The following is an 18,833-nucleotide window of genomic DNA, read 5'->3' on the forward strand; positions in this document are numbered from 1 at the left end:
TGTTTTCTCTAATTTCTGTGCTTTGTAGAGATGGACGATCAAGGGTGTCCGAGATGCAAGACAACGAAATACAGGAATCCTTCCCTGAAACTGATGGTGAATGTTTGTGGCCACACGCTGTGAGTAACGTTATCCATTCATGCTAACTAGCTAGCAAGCCCAGCAGTGTCCTGAGCGAGCTAGCTTCACAGATATAGCTGCAGGTTTTCAACCCGTTAAATATGTTATTTAGCCAGACCACTACAACAAGGAATATAAAATGTAATGTTAGCTAGTAGTACTTCTGCTATGTGACGTTAGCTAGTCGACTAAACTCAACTCGTGGAGTTTAATCTGTTGGCGTTACTATGTAGCTAGCAAAGCTGAAAGTGAAGAACTATGACCTTTTAGGTGCACGATGTTTGTTGTTTTTCATCCCTTTCTATCTGCAACATAAACACTTCCCCTTGTCTCAGCGCTTGATTACAAGTTGTACAGAATGCACAAGTAAATGTTTTCGTCTCTGGCTTAACACCCGTGCCAATATATCCTCAAAAAACCGTCTTCTCGGGCATTAATCACTTAAATAGACAACGCTGGCTTGTTGTTTTATTGCAAGAACATGTGATACTGAAACGTAACCATATAGCTATCAACTCAGGTTGATGTACTGCCTCAGTCTCTATGGAAGTAAAATAAAAAGATAGCAAGAAAGCTGTCCTCAATCCTCTGTTTGTAAGCCCAGACATCCTCCCAGTCTCCCTGATGAAGGAGAGGAGACGGGTTGATTTTTATGGGTGTTGTTATGCAGTGACAGTGGGTGAGGAAAATGCTGGTGTCTGTTGGCGCATATGCTTGACCCTGTTTGTTTATTATCCGTACCATCAGGAAGTGGCTGTGCTTCGTCATCAAGTCAGCACACTCATAACTCAGGGCTTCTGTTTTATCTGGATGCAGATTCACACTGGGAGAAAATTTAAATAACTTTGCAATAAAGCAATTTAGAGGATCACCCTTCCCTAGCTCTGTTCACCTTGATCTTAAGAACTGTTTACCAGATTATTTGGGTGCTGCTAGGAAACTGCAACCACACACATTGGTAATTGTTTTTGACTGTCCTGACTACTGGTCATTTGATAACTCATGATTTCAAGGTTTGGTGTGCTATTGTTGATGCACAATATTTACGCTATCTTGGAACCCAGAACCAAATTTGATCTGTCACAAAAGAGCCTAAACTTGACAAAAGTTTAATAGACAATGTGTTGATTATGATTCACTATGTTTGAATGAAATTGAAGAAACAAAAATATCCTGTGCCGACCAGTTTATCTTCCTGTCTGTCCGTTGGTCTGACTGATGGTTTGTCAAACTGTGGCAAGGTCTTATCTGCACTGGGGAGAGAGTCTTGCTGACAACGCTATGAAGCCATTCCGGTGTAGGCCGTCCCACACGCTATATGTAACCGCTCCACCCTGTGTCTAAATTTAAATCCCACAGCAGCACATTTAGTGTCCCCGTCGCCAGTAACACTGGCCTTATGTTATTTATTACCTACACACCATGATGCAGGGCCTATGTCCTTTGGCATTTGGAAGCAGGGACTGGGCACAGCACAGATGACGGTGGGCCAGGTACATTAGGGTGGGTATGTAGAGATTGAGGAAGGAGTGATAGGGACACTTCTGCAGGTGGAGGCTAGGTTCTTGTGTGTCTGTCAGTCACCTACCCATTAGAGGGCAGATCGGTGTAGTTTATTTGAAAACTAATTTAGGAAGTTTTACTCTTTCCCATGCTTGATAATGTACATTGTAATTTATGAAATTCCTCTTCCCATTTAGTTTTAAGAGCCAATCAAGTGTCCCAGTGTTTTCTGGCTGTGGCTCTGCAGGTGGTGGGTGTCACAGGCAGGAAAGGGGCGTCACAGCAGGTTAGCAGTATTTGATGATTACTACAGGTGATTACTACACAAAGGGATCTCCTGTCTGGGCCTAGGCCCAGTCCAGAGCATGGAGAGGGCTTCATGGGAGAAGCGGGTGAACCAGCCCCTATGTGGCTGTGTTGTACTTACCTTCTCTACTGTAGAGGAGGAGGGAGGCAGGCAATGTCACTGGCCCTTGGGTTGTGGTGGTGGTGGTGGTGGGGGGGGGGGGGGGGGGGGGGTTGTTTTTGCCCTGCCAGGCCCCTGTTTACCTCCCCCTGACCTGCTGACAGCTGCAGATGGGAGAGATATGAGCCAGGAGCTCTGAACAGGACAGGTGAGGGCTGGGGGTGCAGGGCTCACTCACCACTTTGCTGCAGTGAGAATAGCCTTGGGAGAGAAGGAGAGAGAGCATATGCCAGAGAAACTGTGTATGATGCTAGACATATGGTCTCTCCCTTGCCCTTATGCCCAGAAGCAGGAGAAAGGCACAATCAGAAAGAGGGTCCTATACAGATGGCTAGCCTAAAGATGGCAAGTTCACTTTGAAAGTCTCCTCCCTTCAATCTTCTCATAGCTTCACCTCTTCGCTCTAGAATTACACAGGATTTCCCCTGTGGAGGGTCTGTTGTGTGGTCCATTTATGGGGCAGGGGGCAAGCTATGCCCCACTCCTGGCCCTGCCTGATGAATGGGCTCTTTGTGGGCCTGTGGAAACAAGCAGCACCCCCCCCCCCCCTTCTACCTCCATATGGCCAGGCCTATACATCTCCTGTAGCCTGGGGCCACAGTGAACATCTGCCCCCACTGGGCTGCACTTGATCAGAAGGCTCTCTCATGGTCCCGGGGACCAACCACGTATAGGATAACTTTTGTTTCATCTATGTTTTTGTGCTAAATCCAGTGGTTGTTGAACACTAGGCCTGTTTGTGAATGTTTTGTGAGCTCTGTTCTATACTAGAGGGTGTTTTGGTGTTAATTATCTTTTGGCAGGTTTGCTTTGATTGATCCATATCTGATATGTAAACAGGCAAAGCCCTGTAGTTTCTGCAGTTTCTCCCATAACTGCTTTTTAATTGAGAATCTTGCTGATGAGGTGACAAGGGTTTACTGCAACTTGGCCTGAAGGACTTGCGTTCTAAAGAAGTTTTGAAAGCAATGTGACTTTGGAAACAAATAAAAAAACATGGAGACACAAGATTCCCTCCAGAATTTCATCACATTGAATAAGCAACAACATTTTGGGGTGAAAACGGCAGTAGTAACCCTAGATGTGGCCATTTGGAAACCAGATGTTGGGGCTTGCTTTTGAAGGTGGGCAACTAGGAGCAGGAAGCCTACAGAAGGTGAATTCCAGTAGAATAAAGCTTCTCAGAGACTTAATTAAGAGTGGACTGTGCAAATGTTTATTCAGCCCCCCTGCTCGCCTCTCCTGCCGCCTACTTAGGGAAGAATTAGGGCCTTTTCCATTGTCTTCATGGATAAACGCCTACCTGCTCAAAGGTGTGATTGATTAGTAAATGTTGCTCGGTCCAAAGTTGGCTGTGGTCGTTGCCAAGGCTGTGTTGTCCTGATGGTTTGTGGAGGATCGAACCTGCTGCATTCGAATGCTTTCCTTTTGGTCGAAATTGACTTAATGATGAGATGGGATTTGTGTATCATGCAACAATAGTAGTCAAGTGGTTAGACTTTCTTTATCGATGCAGTTCATAATGCCTTATGATGTATTCAAATCAAATCAAATTTTATTTATTTGTCACATACACATGGTTAGCAGATGTTAATGCGAGTGTAGCGAAATGCTTGTGCTTCTAGTTCCGACAATGCAGTAATAACCAACAAGTAATCTAACAATTCCAAAACTACTGTCTTATACACACAAGTGTAAGGGAATAAAGAATATGTAGCCTAATGTAATTTAGCCTAAATCTACTATAACTGTTTTGCAATTGTTTTGATTTAATTCATATTAGGTCAATTGCTAGAGCACTTTCAAGGTCATTTTAAAAATGATTATAATCCTGACAATGTTGAAAGAACCCAGAGCCTTTCAGGGAACTTCAGGATCAGTGGAATTTGAAATGGTTTAGTGATGAGAGGAGCTGTGGGTACATTGCTGAACTAGATTCTATATTCTATGCAACGTGGCATGCTGACTATGAGTTCCTTTGAAATGAAAAAAACAACAACTGTTTTTCCAGTGCAGACACAGTCAATGGCAGGGGTGTCAGATTAATTTCCGTGTTTGTGTGTGTGTGTGTGTGTGTGTGTGTGTGTGTGTGTGTGTGGGGGGGGGTAAATCAACATTCCATTCATGATTCCTACTGTAAAAATACAAGATGGCCATTATCATGTGCTGTGAGGCTGATAACTCAGACAGACAAAATATACAATTTAAATATACCACCAGGCCTTTGCTAAGGAAAAGTGCATTAGACATGCACATACAGTAGGCAGTAGTTGACATGCATGCTCCATATAATATAGTTTCCTCTACAGCTGTGTGTGTTTGCCACAGGGTTTCCCAAACTTGGGACTCCAAGGGGTGCACGTTTGTTTTTTTGCCCTAGCACTACACAAGCTATTCAAATAATCAATTCATCATTAAGCTTTGATAATTTGAATCAGCTGCGTAATCGAGGACCAAGTATGGGGAAAGGCTGGTTTACTATGTCTGTGTCTCTGTCTCCTCTCAGATGTGAGAGCTGTGTGGACATGCTGTTTGTGCGCGGCTCGGGGAACTGTGTGCAGTGCGACACGCCCCTGAGGAAGAGTAACTTCCGTGTGCAGCTCTTTGAAGACCCTGCCGTCGACAAGGAGGTGGAGATCCGTAAGAAGGTGCTCAAGATGTGAGTGAGGGGCACGGGGGAGAAGGGTGTGTCTCTGTGTGTTCAGCCCACTCCTCCCTCTCCCTAAGCTGCCTTTGTCATTGTCATTATGCTGTTTGTTTTGTAGACAATGGGCCCCCCAGGGTTTGCTCGAATAGGAAACCTCTGCCATACTTTTTCCTCTCAGCCCCTCCTATTCCATCCATCCCTCATCTTTATTTCTTTAGCTCTGCTGTTTCAATGCAATGTCTGTAAACAAGCATTAAGCCTAATGCATATAATAACTCTTCGCTTTCTCCCTCACAGTTACAACAAGAGAGACTTTGACTTCTCCAACTTGAGAGAATACAATGACTACTTGGAGCGAGTGGAGGAGATCGGTGAGAGGAGGCGGGGGGAGAGAGGGAAGGATGCAGCCTGATTGATCTGGCCTTGCCTCTGGATGTTGATGTTTTACAGGCTTCAGTGCCAGGGTCAGAGACACACCAGTCTCTCTGTGCCAATTGTCAGAGATTTCTGTCAGATGGTGTTTGCACTGTGACAATGTGTTGGACCTCTCCTACTGTCCCCTATGCTTACATCGTCAGAAACATGGCTAATTACTTTTAGAGAAATGCACTGGCAAACCCTATGTTTCTATTGTTTATTTTAAATAGGGATATATACAATTTCAACATTAAACCTTAATTCAATGTGTTTTGATTAAATAAGTATCTAGTCAGATGCTTTGCAACATCATAATTCAGCTTGTGCCAAATCCGATTTCCAGTATCAGTCCTAAATCATTTGAAGTGAAGTCCATGCTAGTATGTTGATAGAGGGCTGCCCTGCTCCCTTCTCTCCAGTCTATAACCTGACCAACAACCTAGAGGTGGAGGGGACCAAACAGATCATGGAGGCTTACCAGAGAGAGAATAGAGACATCATTCAGAAGAACAAGGCCAAGCTGGTGGGTACCTGTAACCCCACACTGACTCACTCTGCTTTGCCTGGTGAAACGCATCGCTTATGCATTATTCTGTTGTGCTAAATGGTCAAGCTTCCTCTCTCAACCCCTGTCTCCTCCTCTGCAATACTCTGTCTACTATGATATTGATTGTTTTCTCTCCTACTCCTCTCCCTCTCTTTGTCAGACTCGAGAGCAGGAGGAGTTGGAGGAGCTGCTGCTGTTGGAGCAGCAGGGGAATGAGCAGCGCAGGCTGGAGACTCTGCAGGAAGAACAGAGACAGTTACAGGCCAAGAGGAAGAGCAAGCAGGCTCTACTGGATGAACTGGTGAGAGACACACACACACTAATAAACACAGATTGCCACATAGCACCACACATGCAAATAGAGAAAACAATCAGGTGACATACAGTACCAGTTAAAAGTTTGGACACACCTACTCATTCAAGGTTTTTTTTTAAGACATTAAAACTATGAAATAACACACATGGAATCATGTAGTAACCACTTATTTTTTTAAACAATATATTTTAGATTCTTCAAAGTAGCCACCCTTTGCCCTGAGGACAGCTTTGCACACGCTTGGCATTTTCTCAACCAGCTTCACCTGGAATGCTTTTCCAACCGTCTTGAAGGAGTTCCCACATATGCTGAGCACTTGTTGGCTGCTTTTCCTTCACTCTGCGGTCCAACTCATCCCAAACCATCTCAATTAGGTTGAGGTCGGGTGATTGTGAAGGCCAGGTAATCTGATGCAGCACTCCATCACTCACCTTCTTGGTCAAATAGCCCTTATACAGTCTGGAGGTGTGTTGGGTCATTGTCCTGTTGAAAAACAAATGATAGAGCAAACCAGATGGGATGGCGTATCGCTGCAGAATCCTGTGGTCGCCATGCTGGTTAAGTGTGCCTTGAATTCTAAATAAATCACTGACAGTGTCACCAGCAAAGCACCATCACACCTCCTCCATGCTTCACAGTAGGAAACACACATGTGAAGATCATCCATTCACCTACTCTGCATCTCACAAAGACACGGCGGTTGGAACCAAAAATCTCACATTTGGACTCATCAGACCAAAGGACAGATTTCCACCGGTCTAATGTCCATTGCTTGCGTTTCTTGGCCCAAGCAAGTCTCTTCTTCTTATTGGTGTCCTTTAGTAGTGTTTCTTTGCAGCAATTTGACCATGAAGGCCTGATTCACGTAGTCTCCTTTGAACAGTTGATGTTGAGATGGGTCTGTTACTTGAACTCTGAAGCATTTATTTGGGCTGCAATCTGAGGCTGGTAACTCTAATGAACTTATCCTCTGCAGCAGAGAACTCTGGGTCTTCCTTTCCTGTGGCGGTCCTCATGAGAGCTAGTTTCATCATACTACTTGGTGTTTGCGACTGCACTTGAAGAAACTTTCAAAGTTCTGAAAATGTTCAGTTTTGAATGACCTTCATGTCTTAAAGTTATGATTGACTGTTGTTTCTCTTTGCTTATTTGAGCTGTTCTTGCCATAATATGGACTTGGTCTTTTACCAAATAGGGCTCTTATGTAGAGGTCGACCGATTCAGATTTTTCAACGCCGATACCAATTATTGGAGGACCAAAAAAAGCAGATACTGATTAATCGGCTGATTTTTATTTTTTTATTTGTAATAATGACAATTACAACTATACTGAATGAACACTTATTTTAACTTAATATAATACATCAATAAAATCAATTTAGCCTCAAATAAATAATGAAACATGTTCAATTTGGTTTAAATAATGCAAAAACAAAGTGTTGGAGAAGAAAGTAAAAGTGCAATATGTGCCATGTAAGAAAGCTAAGTTTCAGTTCCTTGCTCAGAACATGAGAACATATGAAAGCTGGTGGTTCCTTTTAACATGAGTCTTCAATATTCCCAGGTAAGAAGTTTTAGGTTGTAGTTATTATAGGAATTATAGGACTATTTCCCTCTATACCATTTGTATTTCATTAACATTTGACTATTGGATGTTCTTATAGGCACTTTAGTATTGTCAGTGTAACAGTATAGCTTCCATCCCTCTCCTCGCTCCTACCTGGGCTCGAACCAGGAACACATCGACAACAGCCACACTCGAAGCAGCGTTACCCATGCAGAGCAAGGGAAACAACCACAGGCTCAGAGCGAGTGACTTTTGAAACGCTATTAGCGCGCGCTAACTAGCTAGCCATTTCACATCGGTTACACCAGCCTCATCTCAGGGGTTGATAGGCTTGAAGTCATAAACAGCGCAATGCTTGACGCACAATGAAGAGCTGCTGGCAAAACGCACTAAAGTGCTGTTTGAATGAATGTTTACGCGCCTGTTTCTGCCTACCACCGCTAAGTCAGATACTTAGATACTTGTATGCTCAGTCAGATTATATGCAACGCAGGACACGCTAGATAATATCTAGTAATATCATCAACCATGTGTAGTTAACTAGTGATTATGATTGATTGTTTTTTATAAGATAAGTTTAATGCTAGCTAGCAACTTACCTTGGCATTCACGTAACAGGCAGTGTCCTCGTGGAGTGCAAAGTAATCAGGTGGTTAGAGCGGTGGACTAGTTAACTGTAAGGTTGCAAGATTGAATCCCTGAGCTGACAAGGTAAAATTCTGTTGTTCTGCCCCTGAACGAGGCAGTTAACCTCTTGGATCTCCCCATCCCGGATCCGGTATCAGGAATACAGACTCAAGCTCATTACCATAACGCAACGTTAACTATTCATAAAAATCGCAAATGAAATGAAATAAATGTGCCATCTCTCAAGCTTAGCCTTTTGTAAACAACACTGTCATCTCAGATTTTCAAAATATGCTTCTCAACCATAGGAAAACAATAATTTGTGTAAAAGTAGCTAGCTAGCGTAGCATTTAGCGTTAGCATTAGCGTTAGCATCCAGCACGCAACATTTCAACAAAAACATAAAAGCCTTCAAATAAAATAATTTACCTTTGAAGAACTTCTGATGTTTTCAATGAGGATACTCTCAGTTAGATAGCAGATGCTCAGTTTTTCCAAAAAGATTCTTTGTGTATTGGAAATAGCTCCGTTTTATACATCACATTTGGCTACCAAAAAAAACCGAAAATTCAGTCCTCAAAACGCGAACTTTTTTCCAAATTAACTCCATAATATCGACTGAAAACATGGCAAACGTTGTTTAGAATCAATCCTCAAGGTGTTTTTCACATATCTCTTCATTGATATATCGTTCTTGGACGCATGGTTTCTCCCCTCAATCAAATGGAAAAGTACAAGCAGCTGGCAATTGCGCACCGAATTCCACGCAGGACACCAGGCGGACACTTGGAAAATGTAGTCTCTTATGGTCAATCTTCCAATGATATGCCTACAAATACGTCACAATGCTGCTAAGACCTTGGGGGAACGACAGAAAGTGTAGGCTCATTCCTTGCGCAATCACAGCCATATAAGGAGACAATGGAAAACAGAGCTTCAGAAATTCTGCTAGTTTCCTGGTTGACGCATCATCTTGGTTTCGCCTGTAGAATGAGTTCTGGGGCACTTACAGACAATATCTTTGCAGATTCTGAAACTTCAGAGTGTTTTCTTTCAAAAACTGCATAGTCGAGCATCTTTTCGTGACAAAATATCGCGCTTAAAACGGGAACGTTTTTTATCCAAAAATTAAATAGCGCCCCTAGAGATCCAAGAGGTTAACCCACCGTTCCTAGGCCGTCATTGAAAATAAGAATGTGTGTTTAACTGACTTGCCTAGTTAAATAAAGGTGTAAAAAAAAAAAAAAAAAAAAAAAAAAAATCTGTGTCCAAAAATACCCATTTCCGATTGTTATGAACACTTGAAATTGGCCCTAATTAAATCGGCCAATACGATTTAATTGGTCGACCTCTAATCTTATGTATACCACCCCTACCTTGTCACAACACAATTGTTTGGCTCAAACACATTAAGAAGGAAAGAAATTCCACAAATGAACTCTTAACAAGGCACTCCTGTTAATTGAAATGCACATCTCATTTACAGGTGCCAGTCTTTGAAGCTCCTCCCATCTTTTACTTGGCTTAAATACAGGTTTTGCTTGAGGCTAGATCATGGCTGGTCAGTGGTTTTTGAAAATGCGCACACACACAAATACAGGTATGAATATGTCATATTTCTATGTTCCCCTCCAGGAGCGCTCTCATGTCCCCGCCACCATCCTGCTGGCCCAACACAAGGACCGGGCCGCCCAGCTGGAGACCCAGATTGAGAAGCAGAAACAGGTGGTCAAAACCACCATCTTCTCCACCGGCATCCCTATGGTGAGTACCGCACGCCACATGTAAACACGCTGACTGTCCTGACTGTGAAGGATGCTTTAAGCCTACCGCATAGTTAGCATACAAACAGCACCCACACAGAAATGCTAATGAATGTCCAGCATGCACCCTGGGTCGGCCTATTTTAGCTAGCTTTAAAGCATGATAAGGTCATACGAACACTCTGCCTGCATGATTTCACTCAATAGTAACGCATGGTTAGCATACTTAAACAGAGCCCAATGCTGGCTAGCTTAATGGGGCACACACACTGCCATTTAGGTAAATGCTAATTCATTGTTAGCATATTACAGTGGTGGTCAGTTTAGATTTAGCTTAATGCTAATGGTTGAGGAGCCCCTGAAGTAGAGTGTTGCTTCAGTGCACTGTGTCCAATCCCTTAGTGCGCTTCTCTGCCTGGTGTGGGAACAAGCCCTCATCTCATCCATAGTTTCATCACATTCCTACCTGCAGCTCTCAGAGACAGAATGAGGGCTCTGGCTAGGTGTTTTGTTGAGTTGTCAGCTTTGTTGTTCAGGGTAGCTGTTGAGGCCTCCTTCCATTTGGCAACGGCTATGTTTTCCTTCACACTAGTTTATTTTCATTATACCATGACGAGATAAAGCGATATCCCCACACCTTTCTCTCCACAAGCCCATATGGGAGGTGTGGCTGACTTCCCAGGGTGCAATGTTGCGTGGGAGAATTCTTGTCTTAGTGCTCAACTAGTCCCAAATCCGTGACAGAATTGTGAAGTCTCTCTCTGTCCAGCTGTCTTTCTCCACACACACTCGCATACCTATACACTAGTTTTGTTTGCAGAATCTAGAAACCTTTTATTCTGTCTCATCAGCCCAGCTAGCATGGGTAATCCTCTGGGCAATATATTTGTACCATGAGTTTATTTGATATCCATTTAAACCCAAAGACATGACCACCATCCAGTCTTCCTCCACCGTTGGAAAATGAGTTGCTCCAGTATGGCTGGCTTCAGGAGGATGTGGTTCTCTCTGACTGACTGGATATGCAGCATTAAGTGCTACTTGCTGATGGAGAGAAGGTTGTAAGATGCTGTTGCTCTTGGCTCGGACCCTGGCTTTTTACAGTCACTTTTACCCCTCTTTCTCCTCCCTCTGACTCGGGGTGGGGTAGAGCAGTTGCCAGGCACATCTGGACGCCGTGAGGCTTCAGTTCGGCTTCAGTTCGGCTTCAGTGTGGTTTTGGTTTCCCCTCACCTCAGTCCAGAAGACTGCTGTTTGACTTGGTGGTGTTTCAAGATGTCACAGTTGATTCCTGGAGAACGCCGGCTTATTTTCTCTTCATTTTTGGTGTCCTGTTGAAGTAGGATTCAAAAGAGATAAGGTGCAGAGTTATGTTGCTGTCATTTGAGAGCGAGAGAGCAAGAGAATTAACAGAAATGATCTTGCCATTAATCAATTATAGGCACCACATGGTTGTAAGAAGGGCGCTTCTCGCTCCTCTTAACTATCATATCCTGGAGATAGAAGCAGACACCCCTCTGGGGGTGTGGAAGCAGGGGGTTTGGCCTCCCACTGAAGAGTCTCTCCTGGCAGGCAGGCCAAGGTGAGCTGTCAGTATAGATAGGAGAGGAACCCGGTGTGGTCTTCTCTTGCAAGGATCGGCGAGTTGTGCATTCCGAAATGTCGTTCTGCACACAACTGTTGTATGGTGCCGTTATTTTACTGTTTGTGTCACGCCTGTTAGCTTGCAAAATTCTTGACATTCTCCTTCGACCTCCCTCATCAACGAGCTATCGCGCACATGACTGCTGCTGACTGGATGTTTTTTTTGTTTGTCGCACCATTCTCAGTAAACCCTAGACACTGTTGTAGTTGAAAAGCCAAGGAGGGCAGATGTTTCTGAGGTACTGGATCCAGCGCACTTGGCACCGACGATCATACCACTCTCGAAGTCGCTTAGGTCACTCATTTTGCCCATTCTAACGCTCAATCAAACAGTTACTGAATGGCTCGATGCCTGTCTGCCTGCTTTTATATAGCAAGCCACGGCCACGTAGGAACGCTGTATTTCTGTGAATGGGGTGGTGTACCTAATAAACTGGCCGGGTGTAGTTCCTCAGTAAGCAATTTAAATCTTTACGATAATCACCAATCCTTGGTGTGAAAGAACAATGGAAGTTATTGGCCTACTGCTGCATTGACCTATAGGCTATGAGTTCCATTTGCTAATTTCTTTAGCTGCCAATGGATCACGGTGTATCAATGTGTCCATATGGCAGAGGCTGGTGATTTCGCATAGTTGACTTTAACATTAATTTAGATTCAGATTTTTATGATTAGCACATGACAATTATTGAGCAAATGAAAACCGTTTTTGAAATTAAACTGTTTCACAAAAATGCACATGAAAAACATAACTGGCACGCAGAACGGTAGAAATGTCAGGATAAATTGTTAACTTTCACAAACTTTAAACTCACGTTCCGCCTATGAAGTCCTTAGAAAATAATTGCCTCCACGTTTCCATGGTTGGATTTAGTTTTTGTCTACTTTGAAGCAAGGTAAGACATTCCTCATAATATGAGAAATACATTCAGATTTCAAACAATTAAGTATGTTTTCAAAATGCATACGGCCTCCAGCTCACATTGTAAAGTGGTGACGCGCTGATAGCCTGTTGCCTGCACTTGAATGGTGATTGGGAGGCACGCTTCAATTACCAGTTGAGAAATAAAAATGGTAGCTATTTTTAATCATGCACTAAAACTGTTTTTAACATGCGATTGCCTTTAGAATTGTTGCGCAATGAATGGGTTGATTAAAAGCACGTTTTACTACAGCAGCAACCAGCAGAGGAGCAGCAGGAGAAGTCCCACAATAGATGGGCTCTGTTTGCTCTGCACATGTGATAGTTGTGCGGGATAAAGACCGATGGGCATGACGGTCAAATGTATTTCCATTCACTGGTATTTCCATCAATGAATAAAGAGCCTTTTTTTTTTTTGCAACAAAAATCTAAAATATCATGGTTTGGCCAGCATTATATATATTTGCAGCTTAAAAATAAAAATGCGGCCAAAAGCCGGCAACTGTAGGTTAATGGAAACCCTGCTTTACACACATGCACCCACACTCAAACAATCATCATATATGCTGCTGCTACTCTGTTCTTATCATACAGTGCATTTGGAAAGTATTCAGCCCACTTGACCTTTTCTGTATTTTGTTACAGCCTTATTAAAAAATTGATTGAGGGTGAAAACAACCATTTAATCTACACACACTAACCCATAATGACAAAGCAAAGACATTTAGACATTTTTGCAAAAAAAAAAAAAAACTTTATCACATTTCCATGAGTATTCAGACCCTTTACTCAGTACTTTGTTGAAGCACCTTTGGCAGTGATTATAGCCTCGAGTCTTGTTGCGTATGATGCTACAAGCTTGGCACACCTGTATTTGGGGAGTTTCTCCCATTATTCTCTGTAGATCCTTTCAAGCTCTGTCAGGTTGGATGGGGAGTGTCGCTGCACAGCTATTTTCAGGTCTCTCCAGAGATGTTCGATCAGGTTCAAGTCCAGGCTCTGGCTGGGCCACTCAAGGACATTGAGACTTGTCCCGTAGCCATTTTTGCGTTGTCTTGACTGTGTGCTTTCGGTCGTTGTCCTTTTGGAAGGTGAATTTTCACCCCAATCTGATAACCTGCTCCAGAGCACTCAGGACTTCAATCAAGGATCTCTCTGTACTTTTCTCCGTTCATCTTTCCCTTAATCCTGACAAGTCTCCCAGTCCCTGCTGCTGAAAAACATCCCAACAGCATGATGCCACCACCATGCTTCACCGTAGTGATCGTCCCAGGTTTCCTCCAGATGTTACGCTTGCATTCAGGCCAAAGAGTTCAATCTTGGTTTCATCAGACCATATAATCTTGTTTCTTACTGTCTGAGAGTCCTTTCGGTGCCTTTTGGCAAACTCCAAACGGGCTGTCGTGTCTTTTTACCCGAGGAGTGGCTTCTGAACGGCCACTTACCATAAAAGCCTGATTTGGTGGAGTGCTGCAGAGATCGTTGTCCTTCTGGAAGGTTCTCCCATCTCCACAGAGGAGCTCTGTCAGTGACCATTGGGTTCTGGTCACCTTCCTGACAACCCCTTTTTAACCTTAATTTAACTAGGCAAGTCAGTTAAGAACAAATTCTTATTTACAATGACAGCCAAACCTGGACGATGCTGGGCCAGTAGTGCGCTGCCCTATGGGACTCCCAATCACAGCCGGCTGTGACGCAGCCCTTCTCCGATTTCTCAGTTTGGCTTGGCGGCCAGCTGTAGGAAGCGTCTTGGTGGTTCCAAACTATTTCCATTTAAGAATGATGGAGGCCACTGTGTTCTTGGGGAGCTTCAATTTTTTTCGTACCCTTCCTCCAGATCTGTGCCTCGACACGATCCTGTCTTGGAGCTCTACGGACAATTCCTTCAACCTCATGGCTTGTTTTTTGTTCTGACATGCACTGTCAACTGTGGGACCTTATATAGACAGGTGTGTGCCTTTCCAAATCATGTCCAATCAGTTGAATTTACTACAGGTGGACTCCAATCAAGTTGTAGAAACATCTCAAGGATGATCAATTGAAACAGAAACCTGAGCTCAATTTCCAGTCCCATAGCAAAGGGTCTGAATACTTATGTAAATAAGGTATTTCTGTTTTTTTATTTTTAACAAACTTTAAATTTCTAAAAACCTAAGGCTGTAATGTAACAACGTGGAAAATGTAAAGGGGTCTGAATACTTTCCAAATGCACTGTATATCCTGATGCCTCGTCACTTTACCCCTATACCTACACTGTCTACCTTTATCACTCCAGTATCTTTGTAAACATGGCATTGGAACTGACCCTGTATATAGCTTACTTCCTCATGTTTATTTCTTGTATGTTTTTGTTCTACCTTACGGTATTTTTAGTATTACATTGTTATTGCTTACTGCATTTTTGGGGTCAGAGCTTGCTAGAAAGGCATTTCACTGTACTTGTGCACATGAACTTGAATGGTCCAAAGTCAGTCTGGGTAATCCCTGACTTTGTAGCACTCCACTGAACAAAGAGACTCTCCCTCCCTGCCTTGATGTCTCTCAAACACACACACACATCCGTGTACTCCACACACACACGTTACCCAGCCTGGGCAAACATCCTTCGAAGACCAAAGTGAAGCGTGTTCTCTTTTTAAAGTAGACATCTGTTGAAATCAAAAGAAATTGGATGTGTGGGAGGTAACCCTTCCATGCTGAAACTAGCTATTGATGATGGCTCTCTCCCTCTTTTTGTTGTAGTCTGATAGCTATAGTCTGCCATAGCCAAGCTTGTTTGTGAAATTAAACCTTGGTTAAATTGTGTTACATTAGTTCAATTATCCACTGGTTCATGGAAGTAGCCTAGGTAACTTTGTGTGTGTAGATGTCTGTTAAGTGTTGTGTTGCAGCTGTCTCACACACAGACCGACTAGAACAGTCTTCCATGCCTGCTTGCTGTTGACCTGTAGATAATCTCCACCGTGGTCCAGCTTTCAGCGTCATCTTAAATAAAACGTCCCACTGCCACAGGGGTGAGATGCACCCCTCGTGGCCAGCAGAGCAGCTGACATGCCTGACAAGGCTGACGTGTGCTCTTGATGAGAGCGCGAGAGCAAAACTAATACTTGGTCAAATGCATGTGGGAAGTTTATCCCTTAACACAGATGTGTACCTTGCTAAAATTCTCAGGGTCCTCTTATACTTGACTGGGCCTTAGTGAACACACATTCGGTGTGTTGCGCTGGCCTGTTTTTCATTGGTAGTGTGCTGTCCTCTGCAGTGACCTTTGTTGGGTAGTCATGCTCCTCATTCAAGGCCAAGCCAAGCTCTGTCTGGCAGACTGGCTCAACCTGTTCTACTATGGAGGCAGTCTGCTACAGCTACACCACACAGCTACTTTCCCCTCACTCTTTCTCTTTCACTCTTGAGTCTTAATCACGCGCTCCATTTCTTCTCTCAATGCTGTGATATGTTCCTCCTCTTGCTGCTCCACTTAGCCATTGCTCAGATGTCATATTTAGCTTTTAAACACTTCCATTATGTGTATTAACACGGGTCTCTAAACGTGTGGTTGTATATGTTAGTAGTATGTTTCCCTTTATACCCCACCAACGTGATTGACATTCATTTTGACTAGTGTGTCATTCCCATCTCAAAGCCTGGCTTGTTTTATGTGGGAGAGGGCTCGATCCTTCACCTTGCTCTTATATTCCATTGTTGGCACTGAGTCCCATGGCTGCGGGGCGGGGATGTGTGGGCTGGGGGTTTGGGAGATTACTTTTGGGGTAAAGGATAGTAGCCCCCCCCCCCCCCCCCGATTGGCACCATCTGTGGGCATTCATTCACACTTGTGCCCCTGCCTCTGGTTTGGCCTTGTTTTGCTTGGCCCCAGAACCCTACAGGCAGGCCGGCCCAGCCCAGAGGATAGTTGTCAGCTTTAAGGGCTTTGCGCTGATGCAGCTGCTGCCTGCAGGATGGTTATATTTAACCCTCCGAGGGAAGGGGAGGCACTGCAAAGGCAGGAGCGTTTACACTTGCTACTTGTGCTCAGTGGGCCAGAGGGGGCCACAAAGCTTTTTATCCACACAGAAGCACCATCCGTGACCGGGTAGGGGTGGCAGAGAGGGTGAGGGAGGCAGGAGGATCACACGTGGGAGGATTTGACCCTCTCGCTCGCTGGTGCAGTTCATCCTAACTCTGGTCATTAGACTTATCCCCAATACAATTCCACACAGTGGCCGTCTTACTCCCGCCACCTCACTCTGTTGTGATTGCAGCAATTATCACTGGGCCATTAGTGAATGGAGCCCCCTGTGGCTCTGCCTGGGTTACATAGAGCTCAGTTGAAGTTAGGCTACCCGTGGGGGGGTTGTCTCCAGCGATCTTGGGACGTCCCGCAGAGCTCCATAGTTGGGGTGATAGAGCGGGGCTGCTTACGAGAGCAAGTGTACTGTGTGTGGCGTAGGTAGTGGCTCCCTGGGGGTAGAGTGTGTGTGATTAGATCTCGTGCCTGGATGTTAATTAGGCTTGGCCTTGAACACTGACTAAGTAGCTCCCATGTTTGAATGTGGGTTGCTTTTCTACAATCATATGCTGGCTACAATGGCTGGCTAATTCAGTATCTTGAGAGTTGAATAAAGATGGTGTGATCTTAAACCTGATGTAGGCCTGACGTGGACCGTACCGGAGTAGGGATAACTAGAAGGGAGTAGTGAGGGACACTGTGATTTCCTCAAGTTATCCTCCCCTGCTGTTTTATTAAGATGGATGGTCCCAAGAGTTTTACTATAGTGTCACAGGGGACTTTTTGGGAATCTTAAACACACACGCAATTACACACTTTTTCCTTGGGTTTTAAGATTGGCCTCTTAATATTGTTTGCAGATGTTTGTTTTGGCCCTGTGGTAGTGGTGCTCTCGCTCTCTCTCTCGGACAGTCACGTGGGCCACGGGAGCCTAGATCTCCGAGTTGTTCTGCTGTGTTGACAGTGAGCGCTCGGAAAACAACCATTTAGACTGATCCACACAGCTTTTAATAGAACGTGATGAGTTTCTGCCACACATGCGGGAGAGATACGATCATTGGGACTTAACTGTTGTTTTTGTTTTACTCATTTGAATATTTAAATGCAGTTGTGATGCTACCTGTCATGTATGTGGTCATCATTCTCGATGTCTGGCAGTTGTAAACCAGTCAACACTTTGTTTAGGTATTGTTTTTCAATCCCATTGTACAATCTGCAGGCAGCTAGTGAATGAATTGGATGTTGACAATACTGATGTTGTGATGCAAACACATTTAACAGGGGAGCTCTGTGTGTGGTGTAGGGGTGAGCGATACAGTATGTGTGTGTTCCTGCCAGTTTTCAAGGTGCCTTTGGACAGGAATGCAACAAACTTCTCTGGACTGCTCTAGTTTGTCTGTCTGTCAAATTAGATTTACTGCCCTTTCACCATCTGTGACTCTTTCTCTTCTCACTTTCTGTCTCGCTTTCTCTCTCTCACCCCACCATCACTCTAGTCTGTCTGGGTGATTGGTGCAGGGGAGAGTAGGAGTAATACAGTGCTGAAAGAAAGACTGAAAGAAGATTGATGGAGAGCGGGGAGAGAGAGTGGCCGGTCTGGGTTTGATTAGCTTGTGTTGGGGCTGAAGTGTTGTAGGGATGAATGGGAGGGAAGAGTCTGCCTGGGTCACTGGCCCCACAGGGTTAAAGGTTTGAGTGGCAGCAGCAGAGAAATGTGTGCGTGGGAGGAGGAGAGAATTTTTGTTTTGTGGAGTGAATGTTTGACTGTCAATAACCAGATTTCCATCCAACCGTTTCATGTGGATGAATAACCTGACACATAAAGTCATGACAGGGCTGATGGAAACAGGAAATGATGGTGCAATTTCATAAATGTCGATAGACAATTTGTTCGTTTGACATGGGAACTTCTTGTTTCAGAAAAATGAATAGAGGTGATAATGCCAATATTGAGAATCACATCAGGCTGTTGTAGGCCTACCACCACGACAAGGAAAAGCAGTATGTTGAATAAGCAGATTAAATAAGTTATGAACTTCACATGCTAGTAAAGTGCACAGTGATCATGCAAATTGCCCATACGCTAAATATGGAGGGTAGGCTCTTATTTGATTGCTTGTGACATCACTCTGTTTCTCGATCAGTGCTTGGCTGCCAATTATCAAATAAAATGATCTTGCTCTTTTCCATATCTCATATAACACCCTGTGCACTTTATCAGCTAACTAGTTTGCTATTAATCAGACCAGTTGTTGTGACAAACCATCAGTGGAGTTGGAAATGCAATT

General features: G+C 44.0%; 1 protein-coding gene across 1 annotated transcript in view; it reads left to right on the forward strand.

Annotated features, from left to right (window-relative positions):
• Window positions 1-18,833, forward strand: part of LOC139383827 (MNAT1 component of CDK activating kinase) — a 61,552-nt gene that overhangs the window by 1,733 nt on the left and 40,986 nt on the right. The window contains exons 2-7 of the mRNA XM_071128403.1: window positions 29-119; window positions 4,596-4,748; window positions 5,034-5,107; window positions 5,573-5,676; window positions 5,861-6,001; window positions 9,846-9,974. Of these exons, the coding sequence (XP_070984504.1) occupies window positions 31-119; window positions 4,596-4,748; window positions 5,034-5,107; window positions 5,573-5,676; window positions 5,861-6,001; window positions 9,846-9,974 (690 nt within the window). The 5' untranslated portion in view covers window positions 29-30. The remainder of the gene's footprint in view (window positions 1-28; window positions 120-4,595; window positions 4,749-5,033; window positions 5,108-5,572; window positions 5,677-5,860; window positions 6,002-9,845; window positions 9,975-18,833) is intronic.

The sequence above is a fragment of the Oncorhynchus clarkii genome, chromosome 25, assembly GCF_045791955.1.
Source record: "Oncorhynchus clarkii lewisi isolate Uvic-CL-2024 chromosome 25, UVic_Ocla_1.0, whole genome shotgun sequence".
Lineage (NCBI taxonomy): Eukaryota > Metazoa > Chordata > Actinopteri > Salmoniformes > Salmonidae > Oncorhynchus > Oncorhynchus clarkii.